Raw genomic sequence first — 26,832 nt, forward strand, 5'->3', positions numbered from 1 at the left:
CAGCCCAAAACCTGCTGACATCAGCACAAGGAGCTGCGATTGAAAACGGAGGAGTACTGAGCTCCAGATGAGTACTTCACACCTCTGTGTATGCCAGCTCCTCTCCTGTGGCTCCAAAACTTTGTTTAAATAAGTAACACAGTTGTCTCATGTCCTCTGTGGTTTTTACGCCGGATCCACCAGCCCTGGGCCCTTCTGCTCATTAGCATTTTACCTGAAAATGAGCTTCGTGTATCTAAGAAACCATAGCTATATATACCATACATTTATATACACATATACATATTTAAAGCAAACTCCAAAATTAAAGAGGTCATTAACAGTTGCCAGACTGAGCAAAAATCTCTCCTGCTCCATCTTGCTTTCCTTTTTAAAATGTGGTGAGACTATACTGTTTTATTCGCATGTCTTAATAAAAATGAAGTTAAGGATGCAGGTTACATGAAGGTTTTTAACTCCTGCCCTTGGGTAAAACTACGATGTCAAATAGGCATGTAAGTTAATATTGAAATTAAATACCTGGCAGTGTCACACCAAAAACTGCACTTGGAGTGAAATCATAGAATCGTTAGGGTTGGAAGAGACCTCCAAGATCATCTGGTCCAACCATCCCCCACTACCAATGTCACCCACTAAACCATGTCCCTAAGCACCACGTCCAACCTTTCCGTGAAATGGAGCGGCCGTGCCATTTTGCAGATACCCCACGTTCCAACCAGCCATCCCGGCTTCCCTCTCCCTGCAAGTAATTTATTTAGCATTTCTACCCCAGCTATGCGCGAGCCTTCTGAAGAGCTATTGCCCGGTCACCACACTGCTTCTTACCCTAAGAACATCTCTTAACAGAAACCTTTTTATCTCAGTGTTCTTCGTACTCAAAGGACATTACGTTTTGTGATCAGTAAATTCAGGTAGCAAAGACGTGAATATTCCTCCAGTCCACGGTATCATCTTACCTTCCCCTCCAAGCAGTCACTTTAAGACACGGTTTGATATGTCTCACTCTTTGAAAGAAACGATCCATCAGCAACAGCTTATTTTTTTTCTGGGGGGGATTCTTTTTGTTTATAAAATGAGCAGCCCTCCCTCCTCGTGTTCATAATCGGGCTGTAAGTCACCTTGCTTAAACTCCTCCCGTGACTTACTACTACAGAGCTGGCAAGACAGACATACAGCCAGTGACGCCCAGGAACTTTATTTTGCTGAATGTTGAGGTTTGGGGATATTTTTATGTAAATTCATCCAGAGAATTTAAAAAGTAAGGCAGAAAGGAATAACTGAGACCTAATGAGCTGAAGAGGATAAGCATATGTTTTCACTCTACAGCAGCAGAGTAGGTGAGGTTTCTGACAGCACGAATGTGAGACAAGTGATAAAAGTTTTTCTAACTAAACAAGTTATCAGTCATTTCATTTCTCAGCTGTACTTCTACATAAAATTATGCATGGAAGCAGCACAATGGTATCTGGAAAGTCATTCTCTTTCAATCTGGATTGCATCATTAAGGTAGCTGAACACTTTTTGTTTTGAGTAAGCCCTCTCAAATTTTCAGGCTGGAGTACAATGTAGAGAGTACTACTAGTTTCCTTAATGCGCTAACAAATTAGGCACTAATTAAAAATTTACTCCGAAAGAGCTTTCCAGAAATACATCCAAATTTACTGAAAATGGTCAGTAAAATGAGCGGTACAGATCATGTGCAGCACCTGGGAATATTTAAAGCTCTTTGTTGCTCTATATAGAGAAAACCAGTATGCAAAATTTAAGTAGTTTGTCAAACTAAAAAGAAATAGCACAGCTCTTAGAGAAGCAATTAAGTGATTTAATGACCATCTCATACCTGTGCAAATGAGTGATGAAATTTATCTGCCCCAACCTGTATTTTATTAATTTGTCCATAATATAAGCCTTTTTGTAGTTAACCTTGTCATCTTGCTTATGGATATGGATCGTCAGCCAGACCTCTCACCAGTTGCTTATTCTGCACAAGCTGGCTAAGCCACGGCTTTTTATTACGAGACCTGGCTTCTACTGCTGGTGACATAAAATCCTTGGACCTTACACCTAATATGTTAATTCTGTTTAAATGTGTAAAAACATAGACTGCTTTCACAACTTCTTGTTACTTGTGACTTTTACCATTGATGCATAACAGAAGATCTTCAGAACTTGACAAGAGTTTAACATGAAGAACTCATGCAAGAATGACCCCATCACCAACCACCTGAGTGTTTCCAGAGATGTAAGAACAATCACACAGCATCAAGTTTCATGCTTTCACTTTACTCATAAAGCATAGCCCAAAATGCTACGGCTGTCCTGAAGAAGTGTCTTCTATCCATAGAGGTCCCAGTAGCTGTTTTTAACTGTTCTGAGAAACTATGTAAAAAGCCAGATTTCCGTGTCACTGTAATCCCGTTTCTGATCATCTTCTCTTCTGTCTGGACAAAGCCCATGGTGCCTTTGTGATAATCATCAGTGTTAAGGCAGAAGTGCAGCACCTGATTTTTTTTTTTGTTTTTGAACTGAACTCGGCTCAGTAAGCGACGACAGCGTCTCATAATTGTTCAATTACTTCTCAGTTGTGTTGTTAAAAGAAAGCAAGTGGAGGTGTTTTCTGTATCTAACATACTAACCCTACTTCAAATATACCTCCTTCTGCAAATGAGACAGAAGTACATATGAGAACACAAAGTCAAAAGCCTAGGGATCTAGCAAAACAACAAAATGAAAGGTTTACACAATGACATTGATGCTCACATTCTGCAGCATTCAACATGTCACACTGGATCCTCCAGCAGGGAATTCTGCATGTTTAAACTAGAACATTAAATACTATCAGGAACATCAAATACATCGTTTTAAGTCTTGTGTCTTTTTCTGGTGTTTCATAAGGAATCCTTCAGAACACATCAAGAATGTAAAGAAGCCTAAACTTTAAGAGTCTAAATACCAACTCACAGTTTAAATAACTTGCCGTAAGTACCAACAGTTTTCACCGTCGTCAACGCCCACCACTGAAGCCAGTAGGAACTTGCTCCTATTCATGTAAGATGCTTCAACAAGGATGCAAGAGTCAAACTCGCATGTGGATAGTGTTGATTGCTGGTATTTGATTTCTAAAATTCCTTCTTTATACAACATAAATTGATCCAGATCAAGGGATTTATCAAGGCAAAACTGAATTCCATGAATGGTGCTTGAGAATTCATGTTCCCTTACCTCTGAATTCCCATTCAGTATTATGAAAGCAACATTCACATATATGTAATTAGCAAATGTGCAGTGTTTGTTATGCTTTTCAAATGAGCTGTAAGTTGGAAATGTATTAGGTTTGTCATGGTTCATATCCTGTATTAACAAAAAGCTCCTACTTCTTTTTTTCCCCATACACAGTTTATAATAGTTTAATACTCAGATGAGCTCAGAAAAATGTACACTGTCTTTTATAATTTAATAGATATTACAAAAAGACCATGGCTACTGAAGAGCAACCCAGCAAGGGAGCAAAGACAAGTAGTTCAGCATGCGTTAACAAGAAATGAATACCAAGCTCATTGAGAACTATGGTATATTATTCTTTGATAATATGTAATTATCATTGTAGAAATTTTGGTATAAAGAGCATTAGACCAGAACCTACAAACTGCAATGTGGTGTGTGTAATCAAGATAATAGATCACAGAATCTGAATATTTGAAACACAGCATCTGCAACAGCGATTTATTACTGGTCCAAATTACAGCATTTGCTCAACACTAAGAACAAGCTGACGAATCAAAAATGATTTAAAATCCTGTCACTTTCTGCAGTATGTACACATAAAAGGAGTCTAAAATATCTGCTCAGCAGAAGATTTAAAAATGACATGAGCACACACTCACAAAACCGGTTACAATCTGGATAATCTTGTTCAAATTAAGAACAAGAAGCTGTAACAACAGTGAATATGACCAAGGATACAACTAAAACAAAACAACCTGAAGGTGGTTTTTAGAAATAAGCACAAAAAAATAGACGTAATGTCCACAAGAGATCACTTCTCTGAAGCACAAACACGCCTTTGTTCGAAGTGATGAAAGAATTACATTGGAGGAACGAATGAAATTAGTGGAGGTGGAACAATGTAACTTACATTACTAAGAAAGCATATGAAATCTTACAATAATCAACTTAGAATTACTTTGTAACATATCTTCCATATAAAAACTGAACAGATAGATAAGCTTAATTTTAAAATTACAAAAATTAGAAAAGAGCTCCTCCGTTTGTACAGATTACATAAGGTATTCTCAAGCAAGGTTATTAAATTTGGCTTTTTGAGAGTCTCTTCAAAGCAATCTTCATTCCTTGCATTCAGCTTGCTGCAGTAAGTTCTTCTATCCTGCCCACATATCCGAAGAACATTTCTTCATTCTTCTTGTTAAACTACTCAAGCCCCTTCATCCCTACTTCCCCAAGCAGAGTCCTCATGCCATACTTCATGATGCTGTCACACAAATCTTTCTTCCACCTTGTTATCTCAGCTTGCACAGCCCCATCATGGGCACGTTAAGGAGCAGTTTAAGAGGACTTTGTGAGAAACTACTCACACAATCAGTCATATATTCAAATAGCTAAACCATATACTTCTAAACACAAGTTCGTTTCAGCTGAAGCATTTCATTTCCCTCGCCTATACTTCCCCATGGCTAACTGAGGGTGATGCCGCAGCTATTCACTTATTTGTCCAGTTCATCCACCTCTGACCTGTACAAGACTGTGCACTAAGGCTACATTTAAACCATCAGGCCTGCAAGTCCTTCTGGGCTCCAGGACTGGGATGCAGACGTAGACTGCATCTCCCATCCGCACCCGCGGTGAAACCCTGGCACACTCCATTTCCCACACTTTGATTGCCCCAGGAGTGAGACCCGACGCACAGAATGAGAAGGAAGGAATGACGATGCAGCCTGGCCAGCTCCTGAATGCAGATGGTGGGGAGGTTAAGACTTCAAGGGACACTGCTTTGCAATCTAGATCAGCATGTGTGGTGGTAAACATCACCTCTGTCATGTTTTTCTTCCCATTTAAGGAGAGACCACATCTGGACTCTCGCATGCAGAGTTAAGCTCAACTGTTGAGTGAATCAAGGTGGTTTTAGAAAAAGTGTTTGATTTGTGTTAACTTACTGGAAAGCCTTGCAAGAAAAGAGACTGATAATAATCTTTTAATCATATAAAATATTATGATCTGTTTTTTCCAGTTTTCTTGTATCATACACCTCGTGGTGAAAAGTTCCCCCTAACTCTGAGATGTCAGGATGGAAGGATTTTACCCAACTCCCTGATTTAGTATCTTCTTGAAATAAGACACTTAAGTAAATGCGTTTTATGTTGATGAGTAAACACACAGATCTCTTAGCTGTTCAAGTCTACACTGTCAGCTCACACATTAAGACAGACTTGCAATCCCATAAAAAGAAAAAATTCTCCTATCTGCTTGTTGATGAGACTGAACATTGAGAGCAGATACTCTGACCCCATGGGCAGCTTTATCCTCTTTAAGTACTTGGTAAACAAAACAATAAAAGCAAAGGCAGATTCTCCATTCTCAGATTTATCAAATTCAGCTTCCTTAAATTTGCAAGAAAGCTACTGTCTGAATAACTGACATGAGTACTTCATTTACTTCACTCCCATCTTCATTTTATAAAATCTTTTTCTTCTGTGTATAGCAATGCATGTAGCAAACTGCAGAGTGACTTAATACGTTTCAAAAGCTTGGAATAAGAAGTTAAAGTTATGCCATACAAGACTAGGTACGATGAAATTCCAAGAAATCTGGTTTATACTGTATTATAAATACTAAAAATGTCACTCAGCCATTGGGACAAGAATGTCTTAAATATATAGTCCAATAATCCTTATCGCTACTAAATTCTCTCAACCTATGGTATCCCTGCAGGATTATTTTTATTTATTTATTCTAAACTTTTCTCTACTTGTTAAATACCCAAGATACTCTAAAACAATTAGGTGCTGGTCTTGGATGTCTGCTTTGATGGATTTTAAGACTGATTTTCACAGAGCAGAGGCACCTCGGTTTTAAAAAAAATCCCTTTAAAAGGGATTTTGTCTAACATTAAGCAACCAAAAATCACTAGTAAACAACTGAAAAATAGAGTCATCACACCCAATAGCGTAGCTCAGCTCTCAGGAGACAAATCCTTCTTTGTTTTGCAGTATACAATGAAAATTTCTGGACAGAAACACACTTAAAAGTATGTTTTCCATTTGCTTGTCAGGCTCTCTTTCAGAGGTGTGAAATACCATAAATATAAACCCTCAGTAGGAAACGTCTTTTGAGTGTATGCTTGACACTGACGCATGAAAGGACGCATTTGTAAGGCAGCATATAGGTAAAAAGGTTTCAGAACCTGTAATACCGCAGGACTAAGTAATAGCTTTTTTAAAAACCATTTTATTCAGATAATTCATTCAATACATAAAAAAGTATACTGTATTTTCATAGATTAAAAAAATACACTAAAATAAATACTGTTCCTCTGTAAGATATAATTTACAGAAACCTCTATACATGTAATAGTTGAGTGTAGAACACAGTTCATATGCCATACAGATGTTTTGTTGTAAATTACTTTTCTATATGGTATAAGCCTCACTTTATTAAAGCAGACAGCATGTCATTCTGTCCTGAATTTGTAACTTAAATGTTATGGCTTTTTTGTTTCTTCAGAAAACAAATCTTGAATAATAGAAGTTTTACTGCTTCTTCCATGCAAAATCAAGCCTCTAAAAATTATTTAAAGGCCAAAAAGAAGGACAGAAAATTTTTAAAAATAGAAAAATGTGCTTTACTTTCCCACAAACTAAGTCAACAGCAAAATCAAAATTTGAAGAATATATACAAAAATGAACTTACCAAGAAGCGGAATAGCTTGGGTGACAGGAGCAGGTACATTAGTAGGTGCTACGGGAGGTGGAACAGTCCCATATATTTTGGAACTATCACTAGTTTCAGCATTTCCTCTGGATCCAGAAACCACTGTTGGGATGGGATTTCCTACAGATGCATCTTTTGTAGTGTCTTCATTGACTCCAGCTGCTGTAGCTAAGGAATAAGGCATTGGCATATTAAAAAATACATCAGCTTCTCTGCTTGCATGATACCTTCCTTCTACTGCTGCTTGCTCAAGGTTTAAACACTTACAGTTTGGGATGTTTACTGCTGGAGTGTGAGGAACAGATACTGGGGGAGTTATAGGTGGTGGTGGTCCAGGAGGAAGGAAGCCTATAAAAAAGTACATATTAACAGTGAGCATCACTTTAACAAAATGTCGTTGTGTTGTTTATATGGCAGATACTGTTACTTGCTACGCGGTTAAAAAAAGAACTTTATTACTAGGTAAATATATATAGGTACCTGGAGGTAAATGCATTGGGTTAAAACCAGGTCGTAAAAATGGAGGTGGTGGTGGCGGTGGCACGCCAGGAGCAAAGCCAGGAGGTGGGATTCCTAAAGGCGCTGTGAAAGCAGGAGGTTGGAGCGCACCAACCACAGGAGGACCTGATGGATGTGGTGGAACCTACGGAAAAAAGAAGAGAAAAAGCATGTTACCTCAAGACTGAATGGATTATTTACTGTTCAGATGTGGACTACTCTCCTCTGTGTTCAGTTCATTAACACAAAACAATTTGAACTACCTTAAACCGCTTCACAACAAGGTGATCTAATTAGCAGTCTAAGGATTCTTGCAACTTACAATATCAACATTGATCTTGTTTGCCTCTGTTCTTGAAGAAAAAATGATTCTTTGTGGTAAACTGTTATTAACATATGATGATAATTCATCTAAATATACACCTTACACAGTAGCTGGAATTCATTTTAGCATTCAGTATGATGCCCTATTAAGCTACCAATCTGAAGCAGTTTAAAGCTTTCTTTTTTCTTCTACCTGAGTTTGTATGTTAGAGTGGTTTGTTTCAAAGCAATCAAAACAAAAAAGCTTAATCAAAATGTTTTGCATTTAAAATTTGTTTACTGAAGTGAAGGAGAGCTGTGTAGTCAAGTGACCATAACTGACTCATCTGCATGACCATCAAACCTTCAGAACTACTTCACCAAGACTTTTTTTTGAATTGTTATTTCTAGAGTAAAGAAGGAAAAGTCTTTCCTATCTTATTCTCAGAACTGAAAGAAATGAACTAAGCAAAATGTTCTCCTTAAACCTGCAGATGTTTAAAGCTGCCAGGCACCTGATATCACTTCAGATTTCTGTTTCAGCTTCTTTACCAATGGCTAGTGAGCTGAGGCATGTTACAGCTTGTACCATTAGTATTTCAAAATCAATTACAAGAAACAGGCTCAAATTCTTTGATTATTGGGCTTTAATATAGAACTGCATCTTTTAATTTTAAATTCATTATTTATCTTCGGTTTATAATAACATGCTGATTAAACCCTGGCCTGAAATTAAACTAAATTAACAGGATCTGAGACACTACTGGGTGTGACAGGAGAAACCGCTGGTCAGGTAACAACGTGAGAAGCTGACAGAAGTTACAGGTGGCACCATAAGAGACGGTTGGATTCTGCGGGTGGTTTAGGGAGTGTTATGCGAACAACCGCCAAACCTCACAGATAACCAGACAGGAGCACTGGAGATCTTCTGAGGACTAGGACCTTGCAAGGCCAACTTTGAAGAGTTAAGCATAATCCAGGAATACTGTGTGTGGCTGAGATTACCTAGGTGAACATTAACTTTGAGTAATTCTAGAGCTGTTTCTATTAAATCCCAGCTAAAGCTTTAGAAAAAGTGCTGTGAAAACAGTAACCTAATAGTCTTGGTAGGTCCTTTTGTTTGCAGACACTCCTGCAAAGAAAAACAACTTGAAGGAAGTTAGACAAAGATAGAACTGTTGACTGCACAAATGTTCTGTGAAACAAGTGTGTACGTAGTGCGTGCAATTGAGCAGGGGTACCAAGAAGGTAAGAGGTCTAGAACTGGGGGAAATTCTAAAGTGTTGGCAGTCCTGGAGTAGTGAAAAGCTGAGACAATGGTGTATGAAGCAAAGAGATGGAACCAATGGCCAATAAATACTAACAGATAACAAAACCAAAAGTGGTGAACAGTTTCACAACAATAGCTAGTGGACTGGAAAAAATGAAGTAATACAAACACTACTGAGAAGACCCTTTATTAATGGGGAGACAAACACTGGGGAGAAACTGGTATTTTATTAGCAACACTGAAACTGGAGTAATTGACTTCTCTGTAACTGTGTAATGAAAACCACCAGCTACACCTCAATGAACATGTCTTAAGGTTTGGCCTGTGTCCAGATAGAACTACTTCTGACTGCATAAAGAAGGCTCAGGGGAGACCTTATTGTACTTTACAATCACCTTAAAGGAGGCTGTAGCAAGGTGGAGATTGGGCTCTTCTCCCAGGCACCAAGTGATAAGATGAGGGGAAACGGCCTCAAGTTACACCAGGGGAGGTTTAAGTCGGATATAGGAAAAATTTCTTCCCTGAAAGGGTTGTGTGGCATTGGAATAGGCTGCCCAGGGATGTGGTTGAGTCACCATCTCTAGAGGTCTTCAAGGAATGTGTAGCCATAGAACTCAGTAGCATGGTTTAGTGGTGGACTTGTCAGTGCTAGTTGAAAGGTTGGACTAGATGTTCTCAGAGGTCTTTTCCAACCTGAATGATTCTGTGGTTCTCAGATTGAGAACTGAAGGAGTATCGTTGGCCCAGTGACCTAAAGTAGCACAGTCTACATCCATGCTCCAAGACAAGTAAATACGTATTTAAGAGCACCTGGAGTCTCCAGTGGAAAGGCTGGAAAGGAGCCTGCTGGTTTCAATATGAAGAGTATAGGATGGATACTGGATCAATGCACGACTACTATATCCAGTTACGTGAAGGAGCATGAGGGGTTTGGTAATATATCAGGAAATTCAGTAGGTACACACATCTCAGATCGTGGTTTCTGGCTGAAGTCCCATCAAACAAACAACCAAAAAAAACAGACTTGGGGTTGGACTGGTAAACTTAGAGGAAAGGTAGCCACAGCAAATCCCTGAACTTAAATTTGTAACCCGAGCAAAGCCTCAAGCATGCTTTCGTTGTGAAAGAACGGCAGTTTTGGTATGGCACCACCAAGCTTTGCCAGGAAAATGGAACATCAAGTTGCCCATAAGCTTGTCAGTGAACGTGTAACACAACTGACATCACAAGTGCCATTAACTGAAACTGACTCTCAGCAACCAAGAGATTTACCTAACTTGATCTCGGACACTGCAATACAACTTCAACACAGACCTACCCTCAGAGTGGACCACTGAGGTGGATCACTTAGACCTGCAGAGTGGGACCAGATTCAGCAACGGCTGAGAGGTCTGAATCTATAGGCAAGAAAAGGGCTCACTCCAGCGGCACAACACAACAATATTCCACCTATCTTGCCAACAGCCCAGGGCCGTGCAGCTGAAAACATGCTGTGCGTGCTATCAGGCCAAAGAACCAGACTTACCTATGAGGGCTATCACTTGTAAAGGGACATTATCCGTTTTAAACACCTTACTACTGGGTAGATTGATGGGTCCCAGTGGTACTGGCTATGACAGGAGGCCAGGCTGCAGGCGGCTGCACCCTGCACAGGCAATGTCGAGCAGAGCAGGGCTCCTGTGTGTGCAGCCCATACAATGGAGGCCCGTTTGGGCTCTGCCAGAGAAAGTAATGATGCAGATCCTTCTGATCCTAATGTTTCATTGGGACATCATCAGGGCTGCAGGCAGATCACAGAGCTTACAGACAGTGCCATTAGGGACAGCTGGATTTGTCAGGTGGTTAGCGGGGTGCTCTGTGAACAACAGACACTTCCCACTCCCCAATCAGAAAGAGGCATCTTATATAGGGAAAAGGACCTTGCAAAGCCAATAGCACCTAAGTAACCATATCCAGGAATAGCATAAGGACAACGTTACTTAGGTAAAGGTATCATAAATAGCAGAACTAGTTATGGACGCAGCATAACTGGGATCAATGTGGAAAAACTGATTAAGCTAGAGTTCGGTACTTGCACGGAGACTGGAATAAAGAGAGGAACAACCATAACAAAAAGAGGGTAAAGAAGTGAGAAAACAGAGTAAGGTATGGGAATGATGCAATCAGAATTGTTTGGGTGTATCTGTCAGGCAGCCTTATGCTTGATCACCCTAGCCCAAAAAAAGTCAATGCATCAAACCTGTTCTGACATATTCCATGGACCAAACCTGCTTATCTGGTCAGAGGAACCAGGGTGGACAGGGTGTTTTCCCCGGCTGAAAGGGGAGCAGATGGACAGACTGTGTACCCTGGTATCACTGAACTGGTGCCCATTTCCAGGCTGGACAGAATCAGCAGCTACCCAGCTCTTGTAACAGCCTCCCCACATCTTACAGTCCTGAACACATTACTTTTACCACTAGTACCATTACCATCATCACAGCTGAACTTAATTTGCAAGTTTTAAGAACTATTTACAAATTAATAAACTGTTTTAGTTTTATGACACCCCAGAGAAGACAAATGAATTGATCAAGTATAACACAGCCTAAAAAGAAGTTCATAGCAAAACCAGAGATAAAGGCCAAATACGATAAGCCAGAGATAAAAGCCAGCTCTCTGATCCTGGCCTGAACTTGTACAGGTGCAAGTATCTTTGCCATGGTAAAAAAAAAAAACAACACTGAAGTTGGCAAGGCTGAGACAAACTATCACCACACTCATATATTCTGAAACTGGTTGATTTTTTCTTTGTTTTCTTTTCCAGCATGAATTTAAAGGAAAATAAAATTGCTAATATTTGGCACAGTTAATTCTAATTAAAGCTAATTACAGCTAATGGCTATTAAAGCTCTCTGAAATTTGACATTTGACTCAAATGTTCATTTCCTTAAAATGCCTTAGAGCATTTCATAAATTCTGTGCCAAAACAACACTGAATTCAACTTACTATGTTCTCAAATCAAATAACTGTTAAATTGTGTCTTCAAATAATGTGAGTTTTTGGTCTTTACTGAGTGTCTGCCATATTGCAATTCATAATTTTTCTCAATATTTAAAATAGATTTATTCAAATTTCCTCCCACTTGAAAGAAGGTATACTACTATCTTAAAAGTGACAAGAAAGAAACTATTATAAAACTAGTAAGACTTTTACCAACAAATAAAGCTAAAAGAAATAGACTGTAAAACACTAAAGGGAATAATTTTTGTCAAATATTACTTGAACTAATGGTAAAATTTCAGTCAGCGTTGTTTTAACAAACAAACATACAACATCAATTTTGACTAAAGAACCATTATAACAACAAAGGCAGAATATGAAATTTTTCAAATGCAATTCCCAAAGGCTGTTCAAAAAGAGTATACACAATACGAACCAAGATGAAAGCGCTATGCTATTTTAGAAGGTCTATAGCTTATTTAAACCAGTAGTAAGGAAAACTAATTAGGAAAACACAGAAAAATAATTAATGCATTCATAAAAAATGAGAGGGTGCAATTAATCTCATTGGTAAAAATAATCTACTGTAATAATTTATTCAGATTGAAATTCAGGTATTTGAAGTGCAGTCCTACAATAAACATTTCCAACAGCGTAAGAAGCATATGTGGGTCTGCCACATTAGCATTAAAGCAGCAGTGAGGTTTTGGAGCAAATTGTCCATCATTCCTGCTAACTATGTGCTGATTCAATTCCCAGGGCCGTCCTGGTCCATGCAAACTACATCCTTTTTCAAGGAAACCAAACCAGATACTCTGCTCCTACTGGGCACAAAAAAACCATTAGGGTTTGGATCACGTTAAGTTTTTCAAGTCTTCCATTGCCACTGCAATTCAGCAGAAAAAGAAGAGTCTGTTCGACTGTATTGCTCCTCTAGGTAAAGAAGGTCAAGTAGTGGCTTTCAGGTGCATACTGGATTTATGGTGCAGGAAAGTTATCTACATAAGATGTCAGCACAGCCAGTCTGCTAACAAGAGCACTTTTAAGCGGGGACAACAACACAACAAATATGCACACAAGATCAACTAGTTATTCACCATATTTTCTCCCTTCTATTTATGTATTGCCATAGTAAATAATTATCTAAATTAAGTTTTTGTTCAGATAACCAGAGCAAATTGGAAGCAACTCTCACCTGTGGAGGAGGTACTGTAATTGGTGCAGGCATGGGAACGGGAATTGGAACAGGTAAAGCTTTAGGTATAGGTGACACTGGTTCATTATGTGTAGCTTCTGCACCTCCATTTTGAGCTACTTCATTTTCAGACTTCTTGGGAATTCCCTTCCACTCTGCAAATAAGTTATATGTGAATCAGTTCAGAAGAAGTGGACAAGTAGTCAAGCCATGTAAAAGCCATATACTTTGTGATGTTTACAAGAATGAGCTAATTAAAGCTTTTTTTTTTAGATGAGAAGCACACAGAGCCAAGAAACATTTACATGTATTTCTGAGAAAAAAATCCAATGTCTTCGAACACACTAACAACAAATCACTGACAAATGGCAAGTAGGTTTATTCTTTTCATTAGTCATTTAACAACTCTTTGCACTCAGAGCATTTATACGTCTGAGATTTTGACATTATCTATAGCAAAAACAGTGAGGCTGTTTTGGGACAAGCTTTCAACAGATTCTGTTATTCTATGGCAAGAATGAAGCTGGTTTATTTTTTTTAAATGATTTGAGAATTCATTTCTGAAAAAAATGAATTTTCAAGTCTTGAACAAAGGAAAAGGAGAATACAACAATGAACAATTGCAACAAAATAGGAAAAGGAAAATATGAAACACAGCTTTAAGCTCATTTTAGAGAAGAAGTTGGCCCCTATTGTTTGTCAGAACTTCTTGAGAAAAGACAGCTGAAGAGAAAGAAAGGATCAGAGAAGAGGCATTAGTTAGACAGACTTAGATTTAAAAACACACTCTACTTATTTATGTGTATTATGATGAAGACATGTTACTATTTAGAGTAATAACCACCCAATTAGGGCAAGTTAGACAGAATGACACAATCCTGAAATGGTGTTTTGGGAGCGAGACAGAACAGCACACAATGGTTGCACTGTTAAAGCCAACACAGTAGTCTAGAGCACCAGTTCAAGGAACCTTAAGCAACTTCATTTTCTTAAGTACTGCATTCATTTAGTAATAAAGTATATTCATTTAGTATTACTTTTAGAAATCCCAACAGCCAGCATGCTAGCAATTCTATATTAATTTGAAACTGCTGATTTTAAACAGGTGTAATTTTCTTAATACATTCTTAATACAAAATAGAAGCCTATTATTTTCACTGATTTACACCCAAAATAACAAGAATTCTAGTTAGGTCAAGAAAAATACAAAACTTGCTAATGGAACTGAAACTGATTTAAGTAGAAAAATAAAAGGCACTTTTAATGGAAATTATGAAGTTGCTGTCATCAGCTGCTATACAAATACTCCAAAGGCAGGCTCCTCTGCTAGGGATACCTCACACAAACCAGTGGATCACCAGGTTGGTCTGGGACTAGTGAGCACTTGCAACATTGATTACTATCAATGGCAAACCCGAGTGCAGCTCAGTTTGTCTGGTATACAAGAGCAATTTTAGCCCAGACCAATAATCCAGCTGCACAACCCCTGCCTGTTGAGGACTGTCATTAACTGACAAAGTCTCTCTGATCTACTGGTCACACATCCTGCTCTTTGTAGCCATTTCAACAATTTCACAAGCACCTCAGACTCAGGAAAGTTAGCCACACCAAATTCAGTGTATCAGTAAAAAGGATGATTTTTAAAAAGCATTTAAAGATGTAGCAATACCTTACCTGGACTAAGAGTTTCATTGTCCAACATTCCTCCTTCACAGAAACTTTCAAGATCTTCAGGTTTCACTTTGTCCCATGGTATGTAAGTAACACCTAATTCTACATCCCAATACTGCTTGTAATCTGGCTTTATTCCCTTATTCAAAGCCCATGCAATCTTGGGGAAAAAAAAATAGATGCAGTTAGTAATGTTTTGATTTTAATGGTTTTAATAATCTGTTATCACAAAATAGCATTACCAAAAATGGCTACAAAGCAAACAGAATACTCTAATTGAAACAGCAGAAAAAAAACTTTGAAAATAAGTTTTTTTTAAAGGCACAACTAGCTCTTATGTCTTGGCTTGTCTCTTGCACGTAATTTGTAAAAATTTATACAGGCAGTTTCTTTAAATGTTCCCCCATCACTGTAATAAATTTTATTCCCCTTCAGAAGACAGTGCCACTCTCTAATATGGTGTTCTGCAAAAGGTAAAATTTCACCAATGAATGCATTCTTCCTTAATTATTAGCACTATTTGTAGGATTATAACTGTGTTTAATTATAGATGGTAAGACAAATAAGCAGCAACAACAAAAAAACATAGTTATGGTCCACTGGAATGACTAAAAGGACACCATTTTTGTTGTTCAGATACACAATCACTGACAGTCTTTCACAGAAACTGATACAAGTTCCTTTAATCGCATGACAGAACAAGAAGAATACTTATCAATAAAAAAAGAGGTTCATTCACATACATTTATGGAATATCATATGCAGACTACGTAAAAATCTGAAATATCAGAAAGTCTAGATTATAAGAAAAATGATTCCAGTAATTACAGCAATTTTAGAACAGCCTGACATTTTCCAAGAAATACCTTTATAGATTTCTGATTGACTTTGAAGTTGCCTCGGCTCAACTTTTGTAGGGCACGATAAGCATCTTGTCTGTGGACCATTACAATATAGGCACATCCTCTAGGCGGTATCATCTGTTTGTATTTTAAGGAAAAAAGAAATAGTTTTTGCTAACAGTAACAAAGCAATGAGCAACATACAAGTGTTAAATTACAGTAAGCTAGAACACCAGCAGGTGTTTCAAAGAAGACTATTAAATATGAAAGAGAATGTTAGTTTAAGAGGCTGAAATAGCCAGCATCTTCTGAAAATAAAAAATTCTAATAAATTAGAAGCAACTTCTTATGCAGGAAGTTTTTAACTCTATTAAATGTTAAAATATGGGTTCCTGTTGCATATTTAATCCTTAAAAATTTTAAATAGTAGTGTATATGGAAGCGCTACGGCATTGGAATCAGTTAATCTGTTGGAAGAAACAAGAATACCCCCAACTTTATTCCAAATAGCACAAATTGCTATCTGCACCTCCGTTCAGTTTCACCTGCAGTTTTGTAATAATTTTTTATTCTTTGCAATGGATTTGAGAAAAGGCTTCAATGATGTTTTAACAAAATTTGGGAATAGCAAGAAAATTAGTCACATCTTTTAGTTTGTTTCAATAAAATATCATAGCCAATGGAACATAGTTTTTATTTACATATAAAATATCCTTAATACAGCAATATAATAATGGTTTTCTATGCTTACGTCTAAAACGACCGACGAGAAACTAGCAAAAGAAAGAACACCAGCTTGAAGTCCTATTAATTCCTATAATCAACCACAAAATGGAGCAGACAAGAAGCTCAGTAGGTACAGGAACCTCTCCCTTCAATGACCCTTTCTCATTCAATTCCCTCTAGAGAAAGTACAAGTTGCATGAAGTTGGGGTAATTACGAAAATTATCCCATCACAGAGGCATCACTATATAAAGAGCAAGCAATGAAAGCAACTGCCCTTTTTTCTTTTTCGTCCCTCAAAGTCGCCAAACAAATTGAGTCTACACATTAGAAAACACAATCATAAAGGAAATGACAGCTCTTGAATCTTCTGAATGTATCAAAAATAAAGGTAGCTTAGAACAGTCTGAAAATCATTTTTGAAAGCTAAGCTTGCACTGCACCATTTATACTTACATTTATTGACTCAATTGGGCCAAACTCCTCCAAAAGACTGCCAACATCCTGTTGCGTAGTCCTTTTGTCAAGTTGTCCTACCCAAAGCGTAGTACTACAAACTGCAAAGAGTTAACATAGCCTGTAAGAGCACTTGTAAATACACACTTCATAAGCCAAAAATAGTCAAAATAGTCATGTTAAAATAGCCAGTTACAACAAAATGAAAAAGCCAAATGAAACAGAACAACAACAAAAAATGTATCTTTAGGAGTATTTGACAAAGGCCTCTTTCTTTTCCTGCCCAGAGCTGAGTTAAAAGTGAACCACAGCGACTGCATCAGAATCCCTGAACTGCACATGCTGAGAAGCTGTCCAGTTAACTACTATTAAAATGACTTACAAGTTCTGATGATCATCAGCTCTGCAAATAATTACAAAAAAGGAAAGTATGCTTTGCTGCTAAGATTGCTCCATGAAATACCCTTACGCATGCAATGGATATTTCACAACAATGTAACTGCTAAGTATGAAATCCAAACTATGGGCCAGCATCACAATATGGGTGGTACTTAATAGCAAGATGAGAATTAGATTGTTTATGGTGACCCGCATGCTACTAGCGGAGTTTTCCTCCAGAACGCAGTGACAAACTACAGTGAGTAGCAGTACTTTTATCATCTTTAGCAACCTAGTCAGTGCCATTTCTCTCAATGGTTAAGTGAAAAATTACTGAAACAAGCTTTTTCTTTTGGGAGAAAGTAATCAATATGTTTATCTCACTCCATTCTTGAAGGCAGTAAAACAGCAGATGAGCACATGGTATCACATTGCCTCTGGAGTACCATCACAACATTCAGTACTCCCCTATTTTTTCCCCACTACCTGATACAAAATCGCTAACATAAAAGGCATTATATGACAATCTGAGAGAGATGTTAGTAAAAGCTATCTTACACCACTGCCATTAGATACTTTAAATTAAATTTTAATTCTTTGCAGTCTCTTTAAACTACTGTTATTGCCATCCACAAGGTTTTGGCTAGTTAGAACTCTGTATCTTTTGTCCCTTTTATACAAAAAGATTGATTTGATATGATTTGATGCCCCCAAGAATATTTAGAAGACAGCTACTACGTTGTCTACAAACACAGGCAAAGCCAACCTTCTTTAAGAAGCCAACATTCTTTAAGAAGTCGTGACATTAGCCTATATGTTTTCCAGGTCAAAGATCTCCTTCAGGTTGGAGAGATACACAGCACTGAGTCATTAGAAAAAAATCACAACCATGCACTCAGCTTCTTGTGCTCAATTTGCTTTACGTTGTATGGCTTGAAGGAAAGAAAAGAAAAACATGGTGTTTCATCTTTTTCTTTTCCTACCTTACAGCCAAAATACTTCTGACTTAAGAGATATCCCCAAAGGCCCAATTGTCTATTATTAGTGTAAGGAAGAACAGAAATGTGATGGATTTGATTCTTGACAGCTTTAAAATAGTTCAGAAAATAATTCACAGTACAGTTTACTTCTATTTTGTTTGGCTGAGTCTTAGAGATCATATCAAATAGCACAAACTGCAAGAAAAAGGGATGGAGAGGGAAAGGAGGAGTCAGATCAGAGAAAGTATTCCAAATGGTACTAAGCCATGCAGTGTCTTCACTCCAAGGAGAGAAGGGAGAGTACCTAAGACATAGCTAATTTTTTTTCAGATTTTAGCTTTCTTGCTCTTTGACGTTACAATTATACATCATTAATGAAGTGATGCTTATTTAAACTGATTTCTAGTACTAAAAAAATGGAAAATGAATGAATGAAATGAATGAAAAATGGAACCAGAGCAAGAACAGACAATGGTTAAAAATTACACAACCTGATTTTTTTTTTCCCTGTCACAATATACTGGGCTATCTCTGGTATGTTCTTTGGGAAGATGGTAGTTTGATAAGTAAAAAAAAAAAAAAATTAACACACATCAGATTTAGAGTTGTCTTCTGGGAGATTCTCATCACACATCATATATTAAAGGTAAGTGGACTAGTCAACATTAAATTTTAAAAAAATAAGTCTAAGTAATGTATCTTTTCAACATTTACAGTTTTTCTAAAATACCTAAGTTTGTCTTGCTAGTATTTCCTTTTAATTAGGCACAGTAATTACGATATAACGCCTTCAACTTTACAGAACTCTAAAATTCATTACAGAAAACACTGGAAACACATGCACACAAAAAAATCCAGGTATGAACCATGAAGATGCTGAGCAGATGAAAAATGGTACTACGAGAATTTTCACGGTTACAGCAATTTATCAATGATAAACAGAAAAAGCGAACTTACCACTAACAGTTTCTGATTTGATCTGCGGAAGGCCTTTTGATCTACGTTCTCTCTCCCTCTCACGTTCACGTCTCTCTTGTGACCGAGACTTAGGAGAGTGTCGGCGTCTATCTCTGGACCGTGATCGAGACCGACGATGACGTGACCTTCGAGAGCGTGAGCCCGATCTCGAACGCCTCCTTTTAGGTGACCTAGTTTAAACCAACAATTTACTGTTTTTGTTTAATTTATTATTATTATTTTACTCCTTACTCCTTACAGAAGGGGAAGGAATTCAACTTAAGCCCTCGACAACTATGACTACCAAGTTTCACTAGTGTTGTCCATACACAGAATCATATATGGAACAGTAATTTTGTGTAAATAATCCCGAGATTAAATCAAAATGAGACTTTCTTGCTAAACTTGCGTTTTGGCATTCACTAATAGAATCCAACCTGCACAGCAGAATTACGCACTTCTGTGAAGTGGTCCCCAAAGCAAGTAAGTATGCTGAGTGAGGGTCCCACAAAGTCAACACAAAATACAAGTAACAAGACTGTCCTAAGGCACTGAAAATGAACTCCTGCAACAGTCTGAGGAATTAGCTCACCTCTGAACTATTCTCTGCTGTCTGACAGTTAGAAATTATCACCCCCACAGTAGATTTGGCAGCACAGAACCAGGTTCTCTGAGCTCCAATCAGCCTAGCTCTCCCCAGTACTCAGAATGCCCTTTCAAATCTTTGGACACGATACACCTAAGTTCCTTATGTTAAAATCCAATACTCAATATAACATATACCCTCACTAAACTAAAAGAGATTTCACTAATTTACCTTGAGGCAGATCTAGATCTTGACTTTCTGCTGTCAGAAATATGTCGTTTTCCTTCTTGAATAGGTGGCTGTTCCACTTCCATGTCCTAAAATATTAAGTTTGACTGGTGTTACAGGTGCAAGCATTTTATCTTGTTTTGTGCCTATACTGAATTATGTAACAGCACTAAAACTATATTAAAAAGTCACATACATGAAATTAAAATATAATGCCATTCTCCTCAGAAACCTCCCCACTACTAAAGCCACCAACAGGAAGATAGCCTGGTAGTAAATTAATTTAATACAACCACTGAAAAACACAAGAATAATTTGGACAAAATTCTCATCTTCAACTTGTAAATCGTTTCTCCACATTTTCCTTTATTTCAGCACCATACAGATGTCCAAAGGATATCATTAAAGTCAGTCAGCAGATCCTGCTCTGTGACCAAACTCATAGGCCCTGGCAGGAAACATCTGAACAGACAATTTGTTAGAATTACTGATTCAACACACTTCAAGACTAACAAACTAATTAGGAAGATATCTTGAGAATTCTCTCTTTACTACAAGTGGAAAGCAGAAATTATTTATAGAACCTGTGACATCACAGGTCACCACATAACGACAGCTTGGTATCATTTCTTTTTCTCATTTTAGAATTTTCCTTGGAATAAGTGAGGTAAATATATTCAATTGCTGTAAGAAATTTAGAAACTTTTTTTAAAATACAGGCTTATATGGAGACTTGTTCTTTGATTTCTTCTTAGCAGTCACCATACCAACAATATCCTCTGAAGGACAGAGGCATATACATACATACACTTTGAATTTTTAGAACTTTTACAGACTTCCGAGTTCATTTTCTCTATTTCAGAGTCCACCCTTTAAAACCTTTAAAACCAAACCCTTTAAAATTAGCTTTTTCAAGCTGTTTCTCCCCAGAACGGGATTGCCTTGTTAGAACTTCTCGGAACAAAATATTCCTTAAGCATGATGGAGACAGGAAAGGGATGATGAGGGGAAGCAAGAACTCAGTGGACAGAAAATGCAATCCAGAGTCTGATACTGGAAGAAGCATACAGTATACATATGCTGTTTTTGCTAGATTCCTGAAATACCTAACTCATCACGTAGCACTGTGGCTATCCAACGTTCACTCAGATGAACAAACCTCACAGCCACCACTTGAGGTAGTTATCATGAAATTTCCTCTCCTGAACAAAGTATGTGCATTTGATAAAGACAAGTATTAGAGAGCACTGTAAATTAAAAACTTATTTATTTCAAAGGGTCCTCACCTGCTGATGGGGTTTTTGCATGTGTGATTCACTCTGTACTGGGAAAGGAGACTGAAAAGTTTGCTGCACAGGTGCTGCTGGCGGAATCACAGGCTGAGCCATTGGTGGAAACTGTGGGGTAGGCAGAAGACCAAAACCTGGCATTTGCCCATTAGGAGGAAGTGGGACCTTTCAAGAACAAAACACACAAAACCCTTCAGTTAGGAAAAATATATTAGGTTTTCCAGAAGTAAATTTGTCTCTCTGCTTCAGAGTCACAATAAAAACCCAGAAGTCTGAGAAAAATGAAGTAGGTCAGGCAGTTATGCGTACAGAATAAAAAACAAGTTCTTCAAAGCTTAACTAGAATAGACAACAAAATTCTCTTTTCTGGGAAAGTTGAAGGACTAAGCCATATTCACTTTTCGCTAACAGAAACATCACTTCCTTGCTTCTCCATCAAAGAAAAGTACAAAACACAGAAGACATAATGGATAAGGGAGAAACTAAAAAACCCTGAAGTTACCTGGTGGCGCATTGGATCCTGTTGCATTCCCATCATTCGCTGCTGAAAAGGATCCATATTTGGGAGTTGAGGAAATACTGGCTGTTGTATACCTTCTCCTGGAAATCCACTAAAAACAGTAATATTTGGTGAGACAAGTCAGTAGACATACAGACTTATTTTTGCCTTTGACATACTTGTACGCACATTTACACATTCTTGTTTTAAATTTAGACAGAAAAAATATATTATGATCCCATTTCCTCTCTAGAAAGTGAAAACAGAAAGAATGTCTTCCTTATATTTTCTCCATTTTAAGAGCAGTCCTTTAACATATAAAGAAGTGCTACAAAAAAAAAATTAATTCTCTTTCTTCCCCTTCTTTTCTTATATTATCTTGCTAAAGCCGTAAGTTTATGGAAATTTTTCATGAAGGTTGTCTACCTTAGGCTAACTATCCTCTTTTCCAGTTCATCTTGTGGGAATAAAAGACAGTGACCGTACTTTCACTGGGAAAAAAAACTTTTCATTTGAGAGAAATTTAGGGCAGAGAAGAAAGGGATATGTATATCACACAAGGATCACAGTGATACCATTCACTTCCTGATTCAACACACAGAATGGACAGTGCTCAGGGAATTAATGAGGTCCGTGCAGTTAATAGAGCCTGTTTAAAGGATGCAGTTTGTGTAAGAAAACAAACAGGATTTCAGGAAGATAAAGAAATCTAATGGTGATGTGAAATGAAACTTCGTACCATTTTAAAACACAGGCACCATACAATTCTTACACGATTCTGGACAAATCAGTTTTTCATACAGATTTGAAAATACCTCTGATGTTCAGAGGATACCTCTGATTTTGTTTGCCCAAAGTGAGACTTCTGGAATCCAATTTTCAGAAGCATCTTACGCAAGTATAAGACAATAAGGACAGAGGCTTAGAAGTGCTACAAACAGAATATAAACAAGCTGAAAAGCCTAGTCCACTGATCACTAGTTGGGCATATACAAGCAGTGGATATATTTGACCTACCTCATCTTTCTGTACTTCAGAGTTCCCATCTGTATTACAGGGAAAATACTACCAATTTACTTACAAGGCATTTTAATTAACTAATTAATACTTGTGGAACATTAAAGTGATAAAACACACCAAGAAAGCTGATGACAAAGTTAGTGATTTTGTTTTTCAGAGCAGGGTTTGGATGGCATAAGCAGAAAATAAGACATGGGGCCACATACTGAAGCAGGGAAAAAAGAAACATTGACTAACCCAGGTATTGAGCACCATCCAGTCTGTGCACTGAATGAGAGAGAGGTCCTGTGGAAAAAACTAGTATGTGATCATGTAATTTAAGACTTTATCAAAATGCATAGCAAAAGGGAAAGTGGAGTCCAAGTTATTTTGCATGGGTATTTAATCTTCGAGATTTTAAAGCTGCAAAGTCAATTTTCTTTTAATAGCTAATGAATCGAACTTTGTTTATGAAAGCATCTTTTCCCCAGCCAGCAAAGCAATCCAGCTGCTTACTAACAATGCCCTGACACGCTCAGTAGTGCAATAAAGATACAGAACTCATCTTGAAAGCAAAACTGAGCTTTTCCACTAAACACACTCCTCAACCAATAATGCAACATGCCAAACCCACACTAAATCACCAAGGTATAAAAAAAACACAACAACATTTTAACTTTGGACTGTAACAGTTAACCACCGAAGTAACTTGAAATTTTAATAAGCTTTGTAACCTAAAAATATTTTTTTAATAACAAACATGGTTTAACTTTTATTCTGACAAAAAAAAATACTTACAAAGCTGGCTGAGAAACTGAAGGAGAAGGAGCTGAATCTTCTTTCTTTGAATCTTCCACTGCTTCTGGCTCATCATCGTAGTCAAACCGATCTAGCAGCTTCTAAAAGGAATTACAGTGAGCTTACTATTTTTGCCATATTTTATACTACTAGAAACCAAAATTTTAACAGCTCTAGAATTAAAGAAAAGGTTAGAAGCAGGAAAAATATTGAAATGAACTAAGCTGTTCAAAATCAGTTTTAATAAGCTTCAGAAAATGCTAAGTCTATAAAAACAGGAAGGCAACCTCCACATTGAAGACGAAACAATTTGCACCGTTTCCCCCCAGCATCTGGAAGACATTCAGTTATCCACTAAACTATCCACTAAGCTTCCTGTTGAATTGAAGATGTTAAACTCAAGGAACAAAGGAAAACTTACTTTGTCAAAGGATGTTTTTTGCTCAGGTGGTGCGAAAGCAGCTTTTTGTTCTTGTGGTTGTGATGCTGTAGTTTTCAACTGAGCAGTAATAGCTTGAACCTGAGCCATCACAGTGTTATCTATGACCGGTGACTGGGGTTTTTGAGGCTGCTGAAAAGTCTGAAGAATTTGCTGAAGCTACAAAAAAAAAACAGAGTATTAAATAAATGCCATTGTATATATTACTATTAGAGCTGTAGGATATAAATTTTGTATCAAATTAGCCTATAGCATTGAATGAACACCAACAGCATAGGATGCATACAACCAATAACCTGACTGAGCTATGAAGGTGGAGAACTTTCAGCGAGACCAGAAGTAATTTTTAAATTACATCAGTGGCACAATTCAGCACATCAGAAGACTTCAATATTTAGGCCTTCCAACACTGAAGCTGTTTAATTGAGTGTACCAAACAATAAAATTCAATTTTCATTCTATGTATTCAGCCTACTCTTGAAACTTTGTAACTGTACCAATTCAGAACTAATTCTTTACTAACGCATAACTGACTTTTCCTGAATACAATCATCTCTGGATAGAAAGGCCATGGAAGATTCAAATACCGACCTCAGCTCTTACAAGTTTTCCATTTAAGACTCAGGCAGTGTTTTTTTGTTTTGTTTTGTTTTTCGTTTTGCTTCAAATCAAGAATGTTTCTTCCATCATTTCCCCACCTTTCATCTTACATATAAAGACGTTACCTGCTGTCCTTGCGTTGTTTGAAACAACTGAGCTACAGCTGCAAAGGCATCAGAACTGGGCAACTGTGGCATTGTCGGTACTGAATTAGCAGTGACTTGAGGGGGCTCCGAAGCAACCTTTGCTGGAGGGGGCGGTGAACCTAAGATTTCCGTAGGAATGAACAAAAAGCTTCATTACTCAAAAATTGTACTCATCAGTGCATACATCTACCTCCTTGAAACACCCGTCTATCCACAGTAGCTTATTTAAACCAAAAAAATCAAGTCCGTGCTCTTATCTGAACTACCCCAATTACATGTTGTATTAATTTTGCCTTCAACTGCTCTATTCACTGCTCACATCTCTGCGTTGGATACACTACGAAAATACATTTAAAAAGAAAATAAAGAAAAAAAAAGCCTATCTGAAAGCTAGTCCAGCATGGTATTTTAGATGACAGCTCGATGATTACATTTTTACAATTGTAGGAAAGTTAACAGCAAAACTACTACTCAAGACAGCATTAAGCAATACAAATCAATACACTTAAAATATTAGTTCCATTTTCAAAGTTTAAAAATCTGGACTCCTTTTTCAGGAGTATTTTAAATAAATCATTTAATGGTTCACTTCAAGAAAAATTGAGTTTTCTAATCATATTCCTTTGAAATATTGATAACTATTTTCTAGCAGTAGCAGAACTTTTGCTGGGAAGTCTGGTAATAATTAAAGGTTTCTAAAAATTATTTCCCAAGCAACTCCTTTGGCAAGGTTTGTTCACATGCCACTTCTGCAGAGACATAAGCCAAACCTGCATCTGCTAGATAAATCCTCCCATTGTATAAACCACCATATACTAACTCTTCCAGAAAAAGTTTCATTTCCACTGAACTCCACTAAAGAAACCACATTTTAAGGCATGCTCTTAGCTTTGTCTACACATGCAGCTTTTCCATTCTCTTTGCTTTAAGTAACAATGTTTTTTGTTTTTTAACAAACATTTTGCTAGTACAATATAAATTAGCAGCAATACCAGCAATTTCTCCATGTTGTGAGCAAGTAACTATTCTTCAGTGAAAATATTTTAATGAAATGTTATAAAATTGTACAATGGAATAAAGTTTAAAAAAAATATATTTTTTGACAAACTAAGCTAATGTTTGCATCACAGTAACAACTTCTTTAAACCCATTCATCTGTTTGCAGTTTAAACTACTGCAGTGTTGATAAGCAGCAAGCAGAGTCAAATGTTGAATAACATTTTCCCAGAAGTCAGATGTTACATAAAAATTCTGCAAAAAGATCCGTGATTGATTTAAAAGATACTTTAACTCCCAAATTACTTCCTGTATATATTCAGAGGGATATTTGCTTGCTCAATGGAGAAAAAAAATTCTCATTTTGGCTAAACAGATTTTGCAGCATTGTAAGTGAAAGAGATTCTATTTCATATAATGCATTAATATATTTATTATTAATCATTAGCATGTTTATTTCAGGGCCAAATTATCCCCTCTGGTGCATGTGAATAATCTGACTGAAATCAGGATGAACATCTACGAAAAAGGCACCCGATCCGTTAGCTACCAGTAATGAGACAGAGACGGAACAATAGTGCCACTTGTCTGTTATAACCGAATGAAACCATATAGCCAGCAGTCTGCATCTGAGTTGAGATGCTAAGATACTTCCCCCCTAACTCACCATGTTTAAAAAATACATTTTCCTGAACACCACTGGAGAATATTCTATTTATGCTACTGCGCATCATTATTTTGTTGTCTGTCACCACACCTCATTCACATTATTACATTTTTGCCAGTCCTATTCCAACATATACAAGTGCAGCAAATATTGAGGTCACAAAAACTAAGACTGAAATACAGAAACTCAAAAAGACGACCCTCCAGAGAAAGAGGGATTTGTGGTATGCATTTGCTCTTCCACAATTCAATAACCTCACTACCAGCTTTTTATGTGGCATAAAATAGGTCAGTGAAAATATTGTGGGAGGGCAGTCATTACTTTACTCTTTAGGTCAGTGGTTTTCTACCAGTAGTCCGTGTAAAAGCCTACCATCAGTCTTA

General features: G+C 37.3%; 1 protein-coding gene across 2 annotated transcripts in view; it reads right to left on the reverse strand.

Annotated features, from left to right (window-relative positions):
* Positions 1–26,832, reverse strand: part of SCAF4 (SR-related CTD associated factor 4) — a 46,849-nt gene that overhangs the window by 2,813 nt on the left and 17,204 nt on the right. Inside the window, exons 6-20 of one of the 2 annotated variants that reach the window (XM_048071451.2) lie at positions 24,766–24,905; positions 24,023–24,199; positions 23,602–23,702; positions 23,062–23,109; positions 21,808–21,916; positions 21,303–21,470; positions 20,020–20,105; positions 19,203–19,393; positions 16,888–16,988; positions 15,732–15,845; positions 14,869–15,025; positions 13,195–13,349; positions 7,426–7,588; positions 7,213–7,293; positions 6,925–7,113 (exon numbers count right to left, since the gene is read on the reverse strand). In XM_048071451.2, the coding sequence (XP_047927408.2) occupies positions 6,925–7,113; positions 7,213–7,293; positions 7,426–7,588; positions 13,195–13,349; positions 14,869–15,025; positions 15,732–15,845; positions 16,888–16,988; positions 19,203–19,393; positions 20,020–20,105; positions 21,303–21,470; positions 21,808–21,916; positions 23,062–23,109; positions 23,602–23,702; positions 24,023–24,199; positions 24,766–24,905 (1,980 nt within the window). The remainder of the gene's footprint in view (positions 1–6,924; positions 7,114–7,212; positions 7,294–7,425; positions 7,589–13,194; positions 13,350–14,868; positions 15,026–15,731; positions 15,846–16,887; positions 16,989–19,202; positions 19,394–20,019; positions 20,106–21,302; positions 21,471–21,807; positions 21,917–23,061; positions 23,110–23,601; positions 23,703–24,022; positions 24,200–24,765; positions 24,906–26,832) is intronic. The other variant, XM_048071452.2, reaches the window with a different exon arrangement.

Source organism: Anser cygnoides, chromosome 1 (genome assembly GCF_040182565.1).
Source record: "Anser cygnoides isolate HZ-2024a breed goose chromosome 1, Taihu_goose_T2T_genome, whole genome shotgun sequence".
NCBI classification, from domain to species: domain Eukaryota; kingdom Metazoa; phylum Chordata; class Aves; order Anseriformes; family Anatidae; genus Anser; species Anser cygnoides.